Source organism: Bombus affinis, chromosome 11 (genome assembly GCF_024516045.1).
Source record: "Bombus affinis isolate iyBomAffi1 chromosome 11, iyBomAffi1.2, whole genome shotgun sequence".
NCBI classification, from domain to species: Eukaryota; Metazoa; Arthropoda; class Insecta; order Hymenoptera; family Apidae; genus Bombus; species Bombus affinis.
In genome coordinates, this window is record NC_066354.1 from 8721042 (window position 1) to 8741707 (window position 20666).

Sequence of the window (20666 nt, forward strand, 5' to 3'; positions counted from 1 at the left end):
ATCATTTTTACGCAATCTTTGCCGGTAGTCTCTTTTATTTCTTTCTTTATGGTAGTTTCGTATATCATAGAAAGATGGATTTGTTAGATCCGTTAGATACAACTGAAACTCGAAGCTTTTAGGTGGACTGGGTGAAATTATAGTTTGAAAACCGAGTCGTCGAGCAATTCCGGAGTCGTTTTGTTTTTTAATCAGATGCTTCTATCGAGCGAGCGTAGCGTTTCGCAACGGTACGACCGAACGCGCACGGATAGGACAATAACGACGCCCTCGGGAGCGTCCAGAATGAATCCCGGCTAACGCGATTACGCGACGCTGCGTTTCCAACTGATTCGCCCGCTTGATTTACCTGCAAAACACGAACGCTTGCAAAGTTCTCCTATTAAAATATATTAACGAATCGCGAAACAACGCGGCTCGTTGAGTGTCTAAAAAAATCTAATATTAAACTTTACAACTTTTTACTGTTTCCAGTATTTAGCAAATCCTCTCTTTCATCTTCTTCTCCGTCGAACGAAAACGATCGTGTTAACCGATCCGTGATAGAATTCTGTCATTAAAATAGTCAGTGTGTTCAAAAAGATACAAAGTGACTTAAAAAGGGAAGAAACCTTAAAGAAGTAACGTTCTAACGTACGAGCAGGAGGTAAATGTAATGGGTTGTAATGGCGCCCGGGAGACGAGAGGGGTAACACGATTAGATGGCACAGGACTGGGTGGAACGATTCGGCCGACTTGATTTATCCGCGTACCAAAGCGTTATTGCATTAGCGCCCCGACGACGATACCACTGGCCAGCGTCCCGGGGGCGCTTCGGCATCGCGGCTACCAAAAGTCCTTCTGTCCAACCAGCCGTGAATCATCCCTAAGAATTATGTCTTGGACGGTGGTTGCAGGACGCGCGATTTGTCGTTGGATGGCTTGAGCACGAGCTCGTTACCAACGCTGAGAAAGCAGAGAATTCGCGATTTAGGATGCTGTTTTCGTGTTAAGAGAATTCATTGCATCCGGTTGATTCGATACGAAGCAAGTGGAAGAATTCTTTTGGTTTTTGATTAGACTCGTTAATTAGAAAATCGTCGCAGGTCAGGATAGTGAGCAATAAATGATCCACGACTCGCACAAGATTTAAGTTTATATATTTTAAAGCTAATAGTATACAGTGTGACAATCATGTATTCAAGAACAATCATGTATCCTCAACACGCCATCGCCGAATTCGTTTTAATCGCCTGGAGACGCTAGACACCTATCGATATCTCTGAATTTTTCACACCCATCATTCTACAACATCGTTCCATGCATTTTCAGAATTTCGTTGATATTCACTTCGTGGTTCAACGAAGAAAATAGAAATCGAAATACAAAGAATTTATTCGTCTCGGAATGAGAAATTTCGACCGTTCCGACGGATGCAACTTCTCACCGACTCGTTATTTCCAAGCCCAGCTACTACTGACCCTCGACTATTTATATTTATGTATAATACTTTATATTATATGTATAATACACACTTCTCCCGGAAATTGTTCACTTTATACACAACGAGTCTCCGTTTGTACTTCTCGGACACGAACTGATGCAGCTGTCTCGCTGACGAGTATCCTTGCATCATGATTTTGCAGAGCTTCGCCAAATCGTCAAAAAATAGCTACGATAGATGTAATAAAATTAAATAAAACAAAAGAATGCAAGATGATTTACTTGAGAAGAACATCTCTTCGTTATTGTTAGAAAATTTAATACGCGAAGCGAGTATCTTGATAACACTCGACAACCAAGAAGTCAAGTGCTTGCCAAATACTCTAAGCGAATCAATATTCACCTGCACAGTTTCACAACGGTGGTGAGTCGGCTACGATCAACTTTATTCTTCTAAAATAATTCCAAAAGAAATCTACTTTATCCGATCTCAAACTTTTCCCCTTCAAACCACTCTTGTTACTTATCACACCAATAAGCGAATAGAAGAAAATATTCTGCAAGATCGAAGACGCTTCCTATCGTCGAAATAATCTTCGAATAAACATCGAAACCGAACGAATCATACAGAGAAACTCTCTGAACGATACCATACTCACCACCGTGCAAGGAAACAGCAACAATCGCTGTTAGTCGACTTCGAAGTCGGAGTTTTTTCGTTTTACGCAGGCCTGTCGAGTCCCAGTGCTTCCTGGTGTCGTCTGGCCTTCAGCCTCAGATCCGCGATGCTGCTATTTTTGGAACGTGCTGCGGCCGCAGCCAACGAAGCCGCCAAACTCAGGGGATGAGGGTGCGGATGACTGGACGTCGGTGGCGGAGGCGGCGGTGGTGGAAGACAGAAAAGACCGCCGGCTGCCGCGTAATGGAGGACAGCTGGGTCGAACGCAGAACCTGCCGCGGTGGTCATGTTGCCACCGGCACCTTGCATTGGGGGGTGTAACCTCAAGGCCGGCAGATACGGCGCCACTCGACACGGTTCCAGGGTCGCTGGCGGACTTCGAGGAGCCAGCACCATTCCACCTGCTACACCAAACCTTTTTGTTACTGTCAAACCTACATATAAGTATATGTAATAATTAGTTTGCAAGTGTCTTTATGCGTCTATGGGAACTTATATTTACCCATACTATAATAGGATATAGGATTGCGAGGTTTTCGTTGAAGATCTCTGCGAGGTTTATGAGGAATTTAGAGAAAATTTTTAGAGCTGTTTTGGGAGCGACCATCTATCGGCTTGATCGTATTCTTCATTGTAGCTCACCTTTATGCAATTGACTCTCGTGTTTGCGGCACTTGGCACGTCGATTCTGAAACCAGACTTGAACTCTCGCCTCGCTTAAACCGAGTCTCTGGCTCAGTTCTTCTCTCATGAACGCGTCAGGATAATGCGTCTCGTCGAACAGCCTTTCCAATTCAGCCAATTGTTCCAAAGTGAAATTCGTTCGAGATCTTCTCTGTTTCCCGTTTCCGTTTCCGCTGTTACGGCAGTTCGATCCTAGGAAATATTTCAGAAAATACGTCAGCTTCCAAATTCGCAACACACGATCGATGCAACCATTTGTTATACTTTTCGTAATTTTATTCCGTCTTCTTTTATTATTTATATGGATGTAAAAATTGTTAGTGGAGCTAGAAAACTTGGGTGAGTCAGATGTTTTACGAGGATTAATTCAAGAACAGCAAGAGCGGTCAGGAGAAGATTCAGAATTAATCTCAGCGAATCGTTCACAGGTCATTTCTTCCGGTCTGGCCGGCATCAACATAAATTCCTTCCCCTTACGAGAATCTTATTCAAATTACACGACGAGAAGAACTTCCGATTAGTCGACATCAGAGACACGTCTCCTCGGAGTACGATTTATATCTCTTTCTTCTTGTACAATCCATATTCTTCTCTAGCTTGTTCGAAAAAGTCGAGTCGTTTTCCCCATCAATAAGCAGATTAACATAAGTCCAGACGAATTGCTGCGATTTTGAAATTCGATAGAAATACACATCTCGATTATTATTCCATTGCAATCATAACCGCTTGTTTACCAGGGGACAAAGAAATAAGGGAAATCTAAAGTTTCAACCTCGAACGACGACGAAATGTTTTTGCATTCGTACCCCTTGAAATATGTTTCCAAGTACCGACGAGTCAATCCAATAAAAGTCTTCGCGTTCCAAAAAGAAGCCTGTAAAACAGGCGCTCGAACCTAATTTAACTCACAAAATAACCGCATCCTCCGCGTCAGCACCTTAATCGACCGAATCGTCTCGAAGAAAGGTCCAACCTTGGACTAATTATCTCCTCCCTGTCAACTGACGCTAATTTCTCCGGTCATCCCGGAGACGATCTTAAAAACTAGCTTCAAGACCCTGGCACCAAAAGAGCCGCAACGAGTTAAAGAGACGGCCGTGGGATAATTAACGGGCGTGCGATCTAATTAATGGCTGCTTAATGCAAAGTAACTACGGAGTAGAACTCCGACGAAGGTGTTGCCGATGGGAGATCCTCAGAAGGAGGTCCGTAGCTAGAACAGAGGCAGAGGAGGCGTTAGAGGGGTGGATTAAGCGTCTCGCGTAAGAGCCCTTGACGAAGGGGACGTGATTTATATAATTTAGCAAAGTGGTGAGCTACGCAGCCTTGTACGGGATCGTTAGTTACCCTTCCACCCCTCTATCCGACTGTTTAGTTTCTCCCTCTTTCACCGCGCCACCTTAATCACTCCCTCTCGGCCTTTCTGCATCTGTCCGTCGACATTTCCACCTCCGTAAAGATGGATCTTAAGCGAGTCGCACGTTTGTACCGATCATTAACGATGTTTGACGAAGATTTTGAAGCTCGTCGGGTCGGTTCGAGCATTTGCAAGTGGATCAGAACGGTTGATTTCAAGTTTTTGTGAGTGGTGGAATGTTGCGATCAAGAGGTACCGGGGCGGACCTTTTTACCGGTTTCGCCAGGAAAAATATCTTCCCTATATAAAGATTTAAAAAATGGTACAAACCGTAATATATGTACGTATACGCAGTCTGGAAATCCAGTACACTTTTAGTTTTTTAATTGGTCGATCAACGATCTACACAGGACGCTCGTTACCTGTTCGTACCTTACGATAGCCACGTAAAGGCACAAAGAAGTAGTAGATACCATAGATCGCGGATTTGTATGTCTTTACACGTGCAAGTAAACGTAACTGTTATCGATAGAATTCATTAGATAGATTAGTAGGATTATTCAAAGTCAATTACCATCGATTACAGTCAATTTCTCCCTCCCCGGCGGGCAACAGAACGATCCACTCCCTAAAGCAAAACAACGCGCCTCCCTCTCATTAGCCGCGGCAGTTAACTGAAAACAAACACTGATAATATTTGCAAGCTCGCCATTCGTTTTACCCGATAAATTACAAACACGGAGGCAAAAGCGTAGCGACGAAAGTTTAAAAGCAAAAGCGAAACATTTAAAAAATAGGACATCAGAGGAGAATTCGAAAGACAGAGGATTACGAACGAAAAATGATAAAAATCGATGGACAAAGAAAATAAAGAGCGGAACCGTGTTCCGATTAAAACGAAGAGGAATTACAAGGACGCAGTATCGCGCTTTAATCAATTAACGCATAGCTACGTAATCCAATCGGAGGCCAGGCAGAGCGAAGCCCGCATCCATATGTACAGCGGTTTAAAACCCCTCCTAGTAAAATAACTCGCGTGGTTTCCGGACCCGTTGTCGTTCCCGTCATCCGCCCCTTCATCATCAAACTACCCCCACCAGTTTATACGGTTTTCGTCACCCCTCTAGCCTGTCTGCGTTTCTAGTTGTCTCCCGTGTTGTTGTGATCGTTTTAACGATATCTAGTCTACGACTCGTTGCTACGAGTTTATTAGTTCTGTGGGCAACAATTTTATGGACGATCTGTTCTTTCCACGAACTTTCCACTTTAGAATCGCATCTTTCTGCGAGAATGACGAGATTCTAAAAGTGTTACGCTGCTTCGTGATAGTTTGGATATGACTCGATGATGGTCTAGAATTGATAGGTATAGCAATAAAAATACCTTGCAAAAGTATAGAAGCTGCGGAAGTTTTCCGTGTACGAATAACGTGGGTCCAGAAATGGTAACAAGCGAATCGTAGGTGCGAATTGGTTGTTCGAACAAAGCCAATATCGTATTGCCGAAATCGGGAAGACAATGCTGGAAGGATGAAACGAGAGAGAAACTGGAGGAACAGAAGAAAAAGGGAGGGTGGCTAGTAGCGAAACCCTCCTGGAAAACCCGAAGCAATCACACTCGGACACGAGGGGTCGCTAATTCGATTACTAAGAGCGCTGCCCTCTTGGCCTGATCCAGTCAAACCACCCTCGACTCCCTTCGTGCACCAGCTCGCCGATCGTGGCCGGGTCCCTGTATTTTTTCACCCTCGCGAAACGAGTCGGGATATCGCAGCCATTAGGCGTATAAAAGCGTCGGGACAATCCTGGTTAACCCCCTTACTAGTCGCGTCCACGTTGTAACTGCATATGGCACGCAGCCGTGAAACTTTTCGTGAATCGTTTGGCAAGAAAGTAATTTGGCAAGAAATAGTCGAAGATTTGTGTTTTTTGTTTTGTCTGGGATAAAGAGGTTTCGCAGGAGGATTCTTCGTTTTATAAAAAGAGGTGCAATATTGGAGAGATGTTAACGTTCAAGAAATTAACATTTTATTTTTTTGTTTTTATGGAAGGAAGAAGCGATTGTTTTATGTAAACATATTTAGCGAGGGATTGGTTTTAAATTATTTTAAATAGATCACTCGTTATAAAGGTTTCTATGGGAGAAGAGTATTGAGACATAAAGACAAGATTAATAATCGGACACTACGAATGTTTATATAATGTAAATTCATATTCTCATGGTTGGAACTGAAGAAATGGAACTTAAATAGAGATTTGTCCACCCAGTCCACAGTCCGTGGATAATTATCTTGATGATTTCTGGCATGATATAACACGTAGGTAATTCTAGACTGCGCAAAAATCATCGATCGAAGTATCATTTATATTTCACGACCATCTAAAACCTGCTCGATGAAGATTCACTAGGGTGTAACCAAGGGTTGTACTGTAAATATCGGGGAAAATTCCAGTAACGTTCTAAAAACCATAGCCATGCTTCAAAAACTTACGAGCTTAGGGGCCGTAAACATCGATGCACGACCTTTGACCAGGGGTCAAGCGGAAACGGCGGTAGGACCATCTGCGATGGCCATTTGCAGAGGAAACGCGTGCGCGAGAACACGGGTCAGGTCGACGGCAAACGAGGCTAAGTGGCTGGCCGAGAAACGCGGTGATCTACTATGACACAGACCACTTTCTTTCGGTGATATTTGTTATGTCATGCAGCCCGTCGTTCCTCATCGTAAGTCGTGAGATATCGTTCCCATTCTCTTGTCTGCCATGGACGTCGCACGCCACGCGAAATCGCGTCTACTGCAATTGAATGTGCAAGGAAAATTAAATTCTGGTTTCTATGAATTTGGAAATGATAGTCTGGTAATTGGAACTTGGAACGGAGATTCTTCTCGTCTATTCGCAAAGTCTTTTTTTGAAAATAAGAGAACGAAGTTCCTGTATATCGGTACATCGAGGCATGACTTTCACAAGTGGTTACCGTGATTAGTTTGTTCACTTATTTCTATTTATCAGGATAACTGAATAAATTCTGTTCTCCGCTGTTATCAACTTTAGCGCTTTTATATATCCTATTATCCTAATCTTGCCGAGATTACAATATAACTCTGAATACATATCCATAAAATCCAATAGAATTGAGATATCGGTATTTCCAATTGAAATTCTGTTTCCAAATCAGAACCCACGCTCCGTTGCCTCATTTTAGCTCGCGTTTCACGATATCTTCAAAGCTTTCATTTCTCGAACCTGAACTAGAAAACACGAAAGATAAGAGCCTTCTACCCGCTACTGCAGCTTTTTCTAGAAACCAAAGAGTCGAACGAGTTTTCCTCCGATCCTTTGCCGCTTCTTCAACTCGCGGTTATTTATGGTTTTACTTGGGCGCGTCTGATGGCTGCCGGCCGGGCAGATTGCTTTTTGATTTGCGCTTAATCGGGAAAAGTTATGGGCCCCGGAGAGATACAGGCGGAAAAGAGCAGCGAAAAGAGAAAGAGAGAGAGAACACGGACTCTTGCTCTCCTCCCTTTTCTCCACCCTCTGCGAAGCAAAAGAGCCGCGTGTTAGGGGGCGTACACAACTAACGCGGCGGGCCGCATATTAAACCATAAATTCATGCGAGCTCCGGCCGCAATAGACGCCGAGTTATCGCGGCGAGGAATCCGCGTTGGCGTTACTTGAACGCGTCAGTTTTTAAACGTGATTTTCATTCGCTATAGCCGACCGTGCCCCGTCCTCTTTCGATCCAATTTAATCCGCGCGTATGTAACGTCCAGCCTGTCGATTGCATTTTTTATCCAACCGACCATCCTTCTCCCACTGTTGCCCGTCGTGACCGCTGTCACCGATCGTTTGACGTGCTGTAAATTACGACACTCCAAGATTTATACCGCGAAAGTGAATTTTGGACTTTTTCAGAGGGATCTTGGAGCGTGTTTTGGCAGACGCGTGTCTCTTGGCTATTTTCGAACACGACGATTCTGGCTATGTTTGAATTTGTCGTAGAGGTTGAAGCAAAATTTGTCGAGATCTTGTTACAAGACGCGATAAGACGTACAGTAGCTGGTTGCTTGAATCGAAATAAGCACAAGGACTAGATAAGCAGTGAACATAATTTAACTACTACACAGTGTTAACCTTTCAAGGGAAACGTCAACTGTTCTCCGCATCCTCGCAGAATTCTCTGCAAGAGCAATTCAACGTGTACGTTCGATATTATCAAGTTTATCCCGAATCTCGGTACCGAGAACGAGACAACAGATCGAGCCGTATCGATAATTGTCGTAACACAAACGAAGAAAATTAAGAGAATGTTACCGACTATTTTAAAATTTGCTCTCTTCGTAGCGAAAGAATGCAATCAAGGGAGATTAGAGTATCGTAGAGATGTTTAAAGAAAATTCTTACTTCTTGGAAAGGGAATTGATTTCAATGGAAAGACGTGACAAAAGAGAGTGGCGAGAAGGGAGGAGAAGGAAAAGTGCAAGTGGTGGACGGGGAACGGCTGTTATTGAAGTCGACTTGGAATGTGAGTAGAATTGGAGGTCGGTGATCGTTACGTTGTGAACGGTCAGCTATTCCCAATCACTTCTGAGCTTTATTGGACGACGTGCTGAATTATAAACGAAGATCGAACCCTCCGACGATACGTGTCAGGCCACGGAATTCGTCCAGAGGTTCCTGACCTTCTTACTATCGAAACAAGAACGAATTAAGAAACGTCCTTTGGAATCCTTCAAAACACCAGTCGTACCATGGGAGATACTAAAATATCTTTGTACAGCTTGCAAGATTATACACAAATAATAATATAACGAGACAATCTTCTTCTTCTTCTTCTTCTTCTAACAACGAGAAAAACGAATTAAATACTCCACAGAATCGCCGTAAATAAATCTTGAGGAATTTAAAGCTTAAGACCAATGACTGTTTCATATTTTCTTCAAACTTTAGGCAGGAAAAACAAATGGCATAGCAGAATTAATTTGTATGTCATTGTCAACACTTTTTAGCGCGACACGAATAAAATGAATTACTAAAAAATACGGGAAGCTAGTTAAAAAGCTATGTAGTGTTATTTATATTCAACGTTACCTTTCGTACTTTCTTCCTGTCCGTGCATCAAAGACCTCGAAACCTGCGACTGTAGCTTCAAATCCGACGATTTCGCTTCGTTAGAAGCTTGACTTTTCAATTCGACACAATTTTCGGGGCTAGCTGATCGATCTCTCGAAATCGGTGGTGGCGACGGACTGCATCCTAGCAATTTTCTTACGGAGAGCTTTAATTCCGGTGTTTTTAGAGGCGGAAGGCTGTCCACGGTGTTAACCACGTCTTTCGCCTCCTTGCTCTTGGTCGTAACGGACAGATCTTCCGGTTGGAGGCGGCCTTCCGGCGACGGCGGTTCATCCACGCTGCTCGCTTCGACGCTCGATGGATCTTGAGCGGATTCGCTCGTCCCTGCACCGACATCTGGAGAACCATTGCCAGAAATCAGTGTCTGAACACCTCATTACGTTCTTCTTCAGACAAATATCGTTAATCAGTAGAATTATACAAATTCATATCCTCGTAGTCGCAATTAAAAGAGTAAGAACCAGCCAGAAATTTGTTTCATCTACCGAATGTTAGGACGAATTAAGATTTTGACTAGGGAAGTGAAGAAGAAAAGGAAGAAGAGATATCAGCGATGGGAAATCTTCGTTTGCGTGTTTAGATTTGACGAGACAAGACTGGTTAATCTTAACGTAATGTTAGAACCAAATATTACGAACGATTAAGTAATATAAGACAGCCATAAGCAGACGCAAGATATTGTTATTCGAAAATATTGAAAGGATTCTTGGAAATTCCTGATGTAGATTTCAAGTGTAAAATTATATTTCCCAGAGTCTGCTTTCAAATTGAGGATTCAAGATTCACCGTGGGAACAGTTTGTTTGACATCATCTTTGAGGAATGAAGCGCACGTTCGCGATATTCTTGGAAACAAACAGTGGGAAGCGAATCGTGCACGAGGATCAATTGATTATCAATTCACTGAATAGGAAAAAGAGATCTGTTGAAACATTGTGCGATGGTAGAAAGGTACGCGGAATATTTCTTTGACTTTTTCTCTCTGTTCAAGAAACTTCGCTGTTCAAGGGAAAGGACGATTTTACCATCATCTATTTGCATTCTTAACCCTTTGTTTAATTCCTTAACGTTGTTTAACACCTAAACGTCTATTTCGTTCGTTCCCTCGTCAAACTAAAAGTGAAATCACGAAGTTTGGCTACGTGTAAACTTTCTTCCGCACAATGATCGTCATTGGAGAGTTAAGATTTCTTAAGAAATAAATATATACCATACGACTTGGTAACTTCTTCAAACCAAAATCTCTTCAAAAAGTTAACTGTTACATCAACCTCTACAAACCGAATAAAACTGCACAAACCACCTACTTCCATTGACCAATCTCCACATTCCCATAACTACAACCTCTCACCTTTTCCATCACCACGGACAACTATATCTAACTTCACAACTATGCGGCCACATGAAACTCAACCACGACCGAACCACGTGACAACCATCTCAAACCGATCCACCAAGAAAATACACGTAAACCAACAGACGAGGTTCCAGGGATGTAAAAGTAAACCTCCAAAGAATAAGGAAGACGTACTGCCATCGTTCTCCGCAGAATCGCCGAGCAAATGCGCGACACTGAGGGTGATCCTCGCGGACGGAGGTCGTTCGGTGGTTGTCCTGCATGGCGCGTGTTCGCCAGCCGCGTTGTCGAAGCTCTTGGAAACGAACTGGGCGAGCTGCTCCATCCTCGCGGAGAAGACTCGCGCGACGACGCGGCTCTCGCGTCGACCTCGTCGCCGAGGACGAGAGCACCGAAGGGGGTGCACGAAGGTGGCTGGTCGGTGGTAGCTGACGGTCGGCGTCGCGACGCCACGCGTCCCCCAGGACGCCATTCGGACGCCGGCCAATCGAGCGGCTCGTAGGCGTTTCCGCTACGCCCTCTTGCCTTCCTGTTCCTCTCCGCATCCCTGTCGACCACCATCGACCTTCGACACCCTTCTCCTCTCACCCTTCGATCGTTCGCCCCCTCTACCACCGGCTACTACCCGTAAACCGAGGCTCATTAGCATTTGCGCCCGCTTTTCCACCCGCGAAGCGCAAACTACCACCTACCGATGGCCGAGCTGCCTACGTTGGCCAGCGTTTGGCTATCCCACGTCTTTCGCTCTGTTCCTCTCTCCGTTGCTCTAGATGGCTGGTAGTGTGTGTAGCTCGACGACCACCACGTTTACGAGCTCCTCGTTCGCAACCACCCACCCTCGGTGACGTCGGGACAATTCCTCCTCCCTGGAGGACACGCTCCTCGTCCCCGTGGATGCTAGTTTTAGGTGAAAACGATGCACGCTCACGATTCCCATCGATGACGTCTATGCCGTGATAGCCTGCGACCGCTCTGAAGAATGACGATCGGTTTAAAATGATTTACTCTTGATAGATTTGTCTAGAGACGTCTTTCAACGAGGAATAGTGACGAGTTTGGAAAGTTTTTGGGAAAACGGCAGCAGATTAGATTAAAGGGGGAGAATTGAAGCAACCTCTAATCGTCAATGACTGGGTTTGAAGGGTAAGCTTGGAATATATTAACTAATCGGAAAGTAGGGGGAGCGAATAAACATTGGTTTAAAGGATAGAAATTTAAGTACATAAGTAACGATGGAATCGTGTCAGGAAGGTTGATTTCTTTATTTCTTTCTTATCTCCAGCGCTCTACGACGTTCTATACACCCAAAGCGTCGAATCTTTTCGACCTTCGAAGGTAAAAGGTCCACAGAACAAAATTGAAATTCAGGTAGCGATCTTAAATCTTAGGTAAAAGATGGAGAACTCATGTGTGGTACTTTGAAGAGTAGTCGAAAATATTTGCGTGGCAACGTTTTACATCGAAATGGACGTGTAACGGCCCTTTTGGCAGGCCAGCCGCGTTCCAAGCGAATTGCGAGGCCGGGACGCGTCGTATCTCGTGTTTGCCGCTACCAAACTCGGCAATATTTAAATGGGATTGCGTTCGGGAATGTAATTGCTTGGACAAATACGGCCCGTGAAACGTTGGGACGGATATGGACAGAGAGGAACGAGCTGACAGATGGGAGATCCAACGGGGATGGAAGAAATCTGACCTGATTGCCAGGAGTAAAACGTAGAAGATAAGAAAATGGTGGTAACAATGAAATACTGGAGCATAATGTATCAGAGTATCGTTGATACAGAGAATCGTCATAAGTGTGGGGGTTTCAGGATACAGCAGATTCTTCGCAATTGATACACAAATAAAAATTACTCCTAGATTCTTTTCCAAAATCAAATGCAACAGAGGGTTACTTCCAAAGTAGTTCTAGATTAAAATATATATAATTATTATCAACTAGAGTCTAGCTGTCGCGTCAGAATCTCCAGTCTCTTATACGTCTATTCGATTATCATCGATCAACCTCCACAAAAAAGAACACAGAGCGACGATTCAGCGACCAATCCAGAGACGCATATGTGTCATCGAGCCCGTGCCATATCATAAGAGGCAGCAAATGCAGGTGAATGGATCCGAAAGACGGAAAAAGAAGCCGCGAGTCGGATAGCGGAGATGGAAGCAGACAGGAAGAGGAGACTTGTAGCGACATTGAATGACGCTTGCGTACGAGAGGATGAAAGAGACCGACCAACAGCGGTATAGAGGAACAGAGAGAGGCGAGAAACGAAACGAGGAGAGAATTAACACGCATGCAAGAAAGATAACAAGAGGCTGGTAGAGCAAAGAGAAGGGAGAAGCCAGGCTACAGAGAAACGTTGGAGAGGGGAACGGTCTATAACGCAGGCAGACGGAGCCAATCAGGGCGCAATGCGATTACCTTAACGAGAAATCCGATTACTTATTCATTCGCCTAACTCGAAATCAGTTTAACTAATCGTTTAATTCGGTAGCTACCCCCCTACGAGCGAGCGTTTTCGAGACAGACACGGGCCGAATTCTCTCTGTGGATGTTCGTTGGGTGTGGTGGCCGTGGGATGGATGGATCTCTCCATCCAGCCTTCTCTGGCTGGCTAAATAGAGCCGCACACGCGCAACCACCGTCGTTTCTACACGTGCTGTATTACCCTTAGCCCAGAGGGTGAGAGAAGGAGGGATACAGGCGGTGGGGAAACAGGCCAGGAGGAGAGAGGCCTCATTCAATTCAATTACGTAATGAATTGTCGTGTCTTGAGTAAACACCCTTCCTCACCGCGACTCGCCGCCGGAAAATCGCCGGTTGGGGATATGTTCTCCTCGCGCGGAGGGGATGTCGTGGTGGCTGCGCGCACCATCGTCTTTACTGCATCGTTCAGGTATGGGGATGATGTTAGGGCGAGGAATTAGCGAAGCGATGAAGCAGTTTCAGATAATATCGCGTGAAGAGTTGAATCAGTGTTTTTGTCCTTGTTTGCACTGGTTTATCCTTAATCGGCGACTAATCGACAGTTTGTTTTACTATTCATGGTGTAATAATAATTGTCTCTCTATCGAACCTTCGTATCGTGAATTATTTTATTCGTTTTCTATTTACTCTGTCTCTACACGATAACGTAGCAAGGTATATTCTTTATTTTACTTTTGATTAAAGAATGAGAATTTTTCAAAGTTCAATGTTAATCGAGATATAAATCGATCGGAATCGATTCTGTTTGCTGAACATTTTTTTCGTTTTAATATTAGAATACGCGATTGATATTTAGTTTTACGAAAACAAATAAAAATTCCGATAGAGATAATCAGCTTGACTCGCGCGTGATTCATTTATAAGACATACTGTACGAAACCAGAGATTCGGTCGAGCCGAATCAATCTGCGGCTTGCAAACGCTTTGAAATCTTCCGTCGCGTCCTCGCCAAGCTTCCAGTTTCTCCTCTGTCTGACTTGTTTCCACGTATACTCGCTTCTTGGTCTTCATTTGCTCTCTATTCTTGGTCGTTTTCTATCGCGATACATCGACACGTGGATGCGCGCGATATCGACGTTTCCGGGGCTACTGATCTCGTTTGCATAGGCAGTATCAGTAATTCCGCTGTTCTCCCAGAATTAACAGGACCCGTTCCACGGGGTTACTCACGGGTTTGCATAGGAAACCGGTAACGGTCGAAGATCAAAGGAAATCGAATCGGTATTAGCGGGAATTTGAGTAAATCGTTCGTTTCCTACATTCGATTATGTCCTAAAATTTATCGTTTTTTTATCATATAAAAGCTTCCTTATCATTTCATTACGGTGAACCTTTGCCATGGACTCGAATCTTCGGACAAATTTCAATCGAATGACAAAAATATCGATCGATAGATTTTATATTCGTCTTGAAGAAATTTTAACAACACGTGCCCAACGTCGTCGATATTTCTTTGTTTCATTCACGTTCCGGAGGACTAAATTTCCGATGTAACGCACACACGGACGAAAGGACGATTTCCGTCCACAAAAAAATTCATTTTCGCCATGGCATCCTTCCGGCCCAAGTTCCAAATTCCCAGTGTAGTGTCGTTAAAGGTATCATTTTCAATTAATAATAGAAAAGATACGAAAAAGAGAATTCATAGGTTATACCACGACCTAACAGAGCTTTTCCCCTAAGCTTAGTTTCTAACCAAATGAATCAACAAGGTTGCATGCATAAACGAATTACTATTCGCAGGATAACAGATATCAGAGACCATTGTTGAATGGTCCTTCGATAATACAATCTGTGCTAAAGGAGAACATCAGAGCGTTTTGGTTTCGCAAATCGAAGGATCAACCGGTCGAGCCCGCCGTAGGCAACTGTGCGCAACCTTTGCCACCTCGTATGGATCTCGTTTGCAAGGGTTGTCCTTCAAAGTGTCTCGAATTTGAAAAACAGAAAAAAAAATCGAAGAGACAATTTTTTGGTTCTAAGAAACAATCAGAAAAGCCAAGCAATTGTAAGAAGGAGGAGAAACCGGTAGAAAAGAAATTGATCTGGTGGGAGACGATACTCGGTCCAAGCCCTAAGAGACTCTGGCCTGATCCATGTACTTGTAGACTAGCCCACAGAGAGAGAAAAAAGATGAGGGCGCGTGATCCAAGATTGCGCGATCCAAGATATCAACAGACTGCAGGAGATGTTCTTTTGTATACAGAACCGGTAAGACGATGCTCGGTATCTTCTTGCGTCGAACCACAACCGAAATCTCCACCAGGATACAAGATACCCAAAGCAGCGGTTTTCAAAATCATGGAAGATGTTTCCTATATGGTGAGCAATAATTTTGTTTCTTTTTTTGGAAGCAGGTTTTTAATAGTCAGTTAATAGTCAATAATTTAGAAAAATTAATTGCGTGCAATATTTCAAAGCAGGACTTTCATTTTGGTTTGTATTCTGTGTCTTACGTGATACTAATTTTCCGTACGAATGTGAATTAAAGTTGAAAAACTATAAATGATAATAGTTACATATATAAAATCTTTTCGTAATACGATTCTATATTAAGAAATAAATTTAATGGAACAATTTGTTAATTTCTAGATGCCGGGTAATCGCATGGCCCTTGATATGCAAATGTATAAAGTTGACAAAGATGTACAATTGAAACCGTGTAGTCTTCCGTACGAAGAATTAAGACCTCCAGAAAGACAAAGAAGACCATTCAGTTGTCGATTAGGAATTCAATCGAAAGACGTTCTTCCACCAATAAATAGAGACTTGAATTATTATGGAGGTCTTCGACAACAATCGGTCCAGGAAGCTAAACTACCGAAGAACCTCAAATCCACCCAAACAAGTCAGAAGAAGTTGCCTGATACTGGAACCAATTTAGAGCAAATGGTCCAAAAGCGAAGTAGAATAGAGCAGCTTAAAATGTATATCAGACAGAAAGACGTGTCTTATTATCCGCCGTTTTCTCCCTGATCGACAATGTTGAATCCATTTTGCCATGACAAAGAATCTGTTAACTGAATAAAATGCTAAATTTTCGTGTAATGTATATTTAAATCGTCCGTGTGTGCAAAAGAAGTAATCTGTAATGTTGTTCGCTTAAGTACATCATCGAAGAATAAAGAAAACGTAAACACGATCTGAATTTGTTATAAGAAAAAAATATTTGTAGTCTGGAAAAATGTATTACCAAGATAAATTAAGATTCGTGAAATATATACATGTAAATGTTACAAGTTACAATGTACATTGTAAGATGTTCTACTGTAGTTATTCAAAAATTGCGCGAAGCTATAAGATGATACAGTGCCATCTACTTTGGTGAATTGCAGTCGATTCTGAATAGAATAAGCCGTCTATGAGCTACAATATTCCCTTCGATGGCGGCGTTGTTGCTGTGTGTGGACCCCTGTAGAGCTGGCTACGGGGCAGTCAAATGTCTCGTAAAGGAACTCCCTCCGCTTGCAAGTCAAAACAAATCCCGCGAATCTTTCGTAATCGGCGAGGTTTGTGTTCGGTTCGCAGTTGGCCGCAAGGAGAGGTCGGGATTGTGGGTAGTTCGATAGGTTACAATCAATTAAGCCTCCTGCCTGGTTCGCCGGATGGGGACAAAAGGGAGGAAACAAATAAAAAAGAAAAACAGAAAGCCAAGAACAACGACGACACTGTACAGTATCACGACAGAGTGTGGATAGAGGGTAACCAAGTGACAAACAATAGTGTTATAGACGAATCGAATGTTGACGTTGGGATCGGTAAAACCGCCGATGTGGAGACTGTAGCCGACATTGAGAAATGGTTAAAAACGCGGTCGGAATCCGTGTCGAGCATGGATCTCGACGCGATCAAGTCCGGGGTCGAGGAGGGCGTCGACCGGTACCTGGGCGAAGAACTGCAGCACGCTTTTCTGGGAAAGGACCCTGACGGATTGTCGATTGACATCGATCTCTCCGATAAGAAACTCAATTTAGGTTATGATCCATTGCTTCAGGAGCTCCAAAATGAGAAGCTGCTCGACGAAAAGGATAGCTTTATATTACCAGAATTTCAGCTGGATCATTTGGATCCACTGGCGTTGTCTCCGGATGACATGATGGTCGCCGGTGAAATTTTACCGTCGACCAGTGCTCAACCTACTTTAAGTGTCCCTAATAGGGACGTCGAAGGAATGTGTACAGAGACTGAACAATCTTCCCTGATGAAGAAAGCCATGATAGCAGATAATCAGGAATTGCAGAACAAGTCTACGCAAGTTGTGGTAGATGATTTGCGTTGCATAAATAGCACGAGCAAAGAAATCGAGCTGCAAAAGGACAATGACTTGTGCAATAATCCTACGAATCTCTACGTGCAGGATCTCAATTCTGAAAGCACTATACAAGAGTTGCAAGGTACAAAGCTAGATGAAGGTGATTCTGAAAATACTATAATTGAACAATTGAAAACAAAAGCTAAGGTAAAATTAGAACCACGTATTATTAAGAAACGTAAGAAAATACCAGAAATGATAGAAAAGAGTTATGATAATGAGATTAGGATATCTGGAGAAGATATTGTGGATACTGAAGATGGTGTGATGGCTGTTGTAGCTATATCAACAGATAAAATTTCAAATATGACTCAAATTGTGATAAATACCGGTACAGAGGAACAGATTTATCAAGGAAAAACTTCTGAACTTATAGAAGCTACAGGAAATTTTCCAAAATTACCAAAAATAGAAACTTCAACTGTATGGAATGGAACAGTGGAACATAGTACAGAAAATCCTAGTAATCAACACGAAATGGTAATATCTAATGCTTTAGAAGAATTGGGTATTTCAGATGATAATCTACAACCAATATCTGTTAATGAGCATGGCAAAATATGGCTTTGTCCACGTGACGATTGCAATAGACAATTTAGCAAACTTTATGCTCTAAAAGGTCATTTATTAGCGCACTATGGTGTGAGACCTTTCAAGGTATGTATTATTATATAATATATATTATAATATATATATATATAATATAATTATTATAATATATATTATACATATATATAATAGAATTATATATTATTTATAATTTATTATATTTTATTTATAACTATATATAATTCTTTGTGTTCTGAATTTCCTTTGACCTTTTCAATTAGAATTGTATTTTATTTATTCACTTATATCTTTATTTTCAGTGTGATTTCGAAGGATGTGCCTGGGCATTTTATTCAGAGTTTAAACTCAAAAGACATAAAGAAACTCATTTGAAACGTAAAGACTATGTTTGTGAGGTAGAAGGTTGTAATCGCCGATTTACTACGATTTATAATTTATGGAGTCATGCGAAATTGCATACTCGCCCAAATAGAATAGTATGCCAAGTGCCAGACTGCCAAGAAAAGTTTCAGACAAAGAGAGCACTGGAACTGCATATGAAGAGTCATGATCAAAGTCATGCTCCGTATGTTTGTAAACACGAAGGATGTGGCAAAAGATATTATAGTAGTAATGCTTTGACGTCGCATCAGAGATGCCATAGTTATAAGGAAGTAGATGTAAAATGCTCGTGGCCAGGTTGTGGTAAAGTATTTGATAAGCCTTGTAGGCTGAAAGCACACATACGTTCGCATACTGGCTGCAAGCCTTACCTTTGTACGTTTCAAGGTTGCCAGTGGGCATTTTCTTCCTCTAGCAAATTAAAGAGACATCAAAAGAAACACACCAATGAACGAAAATTCGTGTGCGATATACCTTCTTGTGGAAAAGCATTTATGAGATCAGAGCATCTCAAAGAACATAGATTAACTCATAAAGAAGGAAGGTACTTTCAATGTTTTATATGTAATGCAAAATTTTCTGCAAAAAGTAGTTTGTATGTTCATATAAAGAAGCATCAAGTTAAGGAAGATGTAAAGATGAACTCACACAATAACGTCAATAATCGAAGCAAGAAGGTACCATCCATAATAAAATCGAAAAGAAAGTCGATAGATCTGAATGTAAACGTAGCATGCCTAAATACATCTACAATAACAGAAAAATCTGAACACAATGATACAGTAACTCAAAATAACAGTGAAAGTCAAACTAAGGATGATACAGTGCCTCCACGAGATCAATCTAAGACTTTATACCATTGTCCAGTTGAAACCTGTACACGTTCATATACTACGAAAGCTACGCTAAGAGCACACATGTTAAAAGTACACGGGACTCCTGTTGATGAGTGTGGTAAAACAGCTAATAAAATATCTGGGGATCCTGTTTGTAACATGGATTACATTTTGTATACTGCTCCTTCAATATCAGAGCCTACAGAGCAAATGATAATGGTAGCACCTTGCGATGCGGTTATTCTCAGTACTTCTTCGGAAACAGATCGCTCTCTTCCTGAACCAGAACCGCCGCCTCTTAATAATGTACTGAAAACATCGGAACCTTCTTCAAACGCTGCTACACATAAGCCATTATCTAATCAACATGTGAGAAAGGATCAGGGCTCCGCACGAACTGATCTGACATTTTCCGATGTGTGGAAATTAAAGGCGAATGGTGCTGTGTTAGATTCAGTTGCCGGAGCATCCGATGTTGTGTTAGGTACAAGTGAATTAGAAGAGGGTCTTTTGCTCACGGAGGAATTGCCTTCAATGTATTATCAAGACGATGTAGTAGGAACAGAGTATCAGGTACTGTTGCTGGATTCGGTACCATCTGAAAATACTATAAATCTACGAGGACTCGAATAATACATGTAATGTACTTTGGAAATGGGTGAAAAAACTGATCATTGTTATTTTCTAATATAGGATAAGTTTTAATATGGTCTGTGATCAAAGGCTAGTATGAGCCCCATTCATTTATACTACAGTCCATAATTGCTTCAAATCGTTATTTTATTAATAAATTATTGCTATTTTTCCAAAAAGTTTATTCATTGTTCTTCTATTGTATATAAAATTCCTAAAACCTTGTGTATATAATAGCCAATGTATAATAAGATTTGTTTACTAGTGTTAAGGAACTGAATACACATTTTGTAAAATGTGAGTAGTTTACATGTTGTACACTTCATACATTGAGGATTTTTACTAATTGTATAACAATTCAATAATTTCAGCATTTAATAAACCAAGATATACCGAAATATCAATAAAAATAGAAAATTGGAATGTTTTTATAAAATTGGTATACAATACAATAATTAAAAAATAATTGGACAAAATATAAGCTGCACAAAATTAGATATGTACTTTAATACCTATAAACGCACTAGGTGCATGTATTAAAAATACCCTTAATGCATTATTTTTATTTTATTAAATATACATAATATATTTTCATAGCGCTAAAATTAATAGTTTAACTAACAAAATTATTGGCCGCAGTATATCTGACTTTATTTACTAAATTGACTTTCTATTAATTTTAAATTTTGCTTTTGTAACAGTTTTTAATCTTTGTAATGTATGGTATTTATTAAAGAAATAATTTGAAAAATACTGTTTAGTAACGTTGCGATTATAAATATGATAATCGTGCACGTACACATGCGTATGTTTTTA

At 41.7% G+C, this 20666-nt stretch overlaps 3 protein-coding genes across 3 annotated transcripts; 2 read left to right on the forward strand and 1 right to left on the reverse strand.

Annotated features, from left to right (window-relative positions):
* Positions 1 to 1105: 1105 nt before the first annotated feature.
* LOC126921868 (short stature homeobox protein 2-like) lies at positions 1106 to 11230 on the reverse strand. Its single transcript, XM_050733860.1, has 4 exons — positions 10805 to 11230; positions 9233 to 9610; positions 2744 to 2977; positions 1106 to 2505 (listed from the first exon to the last, which is right to left on the reverse strand). Exons 1-4 carry the CDS (start codon positions 11100 to 11102, stop codon positions 2144 to 2146), a joined length of 1272 nt encoding a protein of 423 aa, XP_050589817.1. The 5' UTR covers positions 11103 to 11230; the 3' UTR covers positions 1106 to 2143.
* Positions 11231 to 11955: 725 nt separating this feature from the next.
* On the forward strand, positions 11956 to 16260 carry LOC126921874 (uncharacterized). Its single transcript, XM_050733868.1, has 3 exons — positions 11956 to 14716; positions 14862 to 15440; positions 15711 to 16260. The coding sequence occupies exons 1-3, from the start codon at positions 14666 to 14668 to the stop codon at positions 16092 to 16094; spliced, it is 1014 nt and encodes a 337-aa protein (XP_050589825.1). The 5' UTR covers positions 11956 to 14665; the 3' UTR covers positions 16095 to 16260.
* Positions 16261 to 16466: 206 nt separating this feature from the next.
* Positions 16467 to 20032, forward strand: LOC126921845 (zinc finger and BTB domain-containing protein 11-like). Its single transcript, XM_050733777.1, has 2 exons — positions 16467 to 18087; positions 18300 to 20032. Exons 1-2 carry the CDS (start codon positions 16558 to 16560, stop codon positions 19848 to 19850), a joined length of 3081 nt encoding a protein of 1026 aa, XP_050589734.1. The 5' UTR covers positions 16467 to 16557; the 3' UTR covers positions 19851 to 20032.
* The last annotated feature ends 634 nt before the right edge of the window (positions 20033 to 20666 follow it).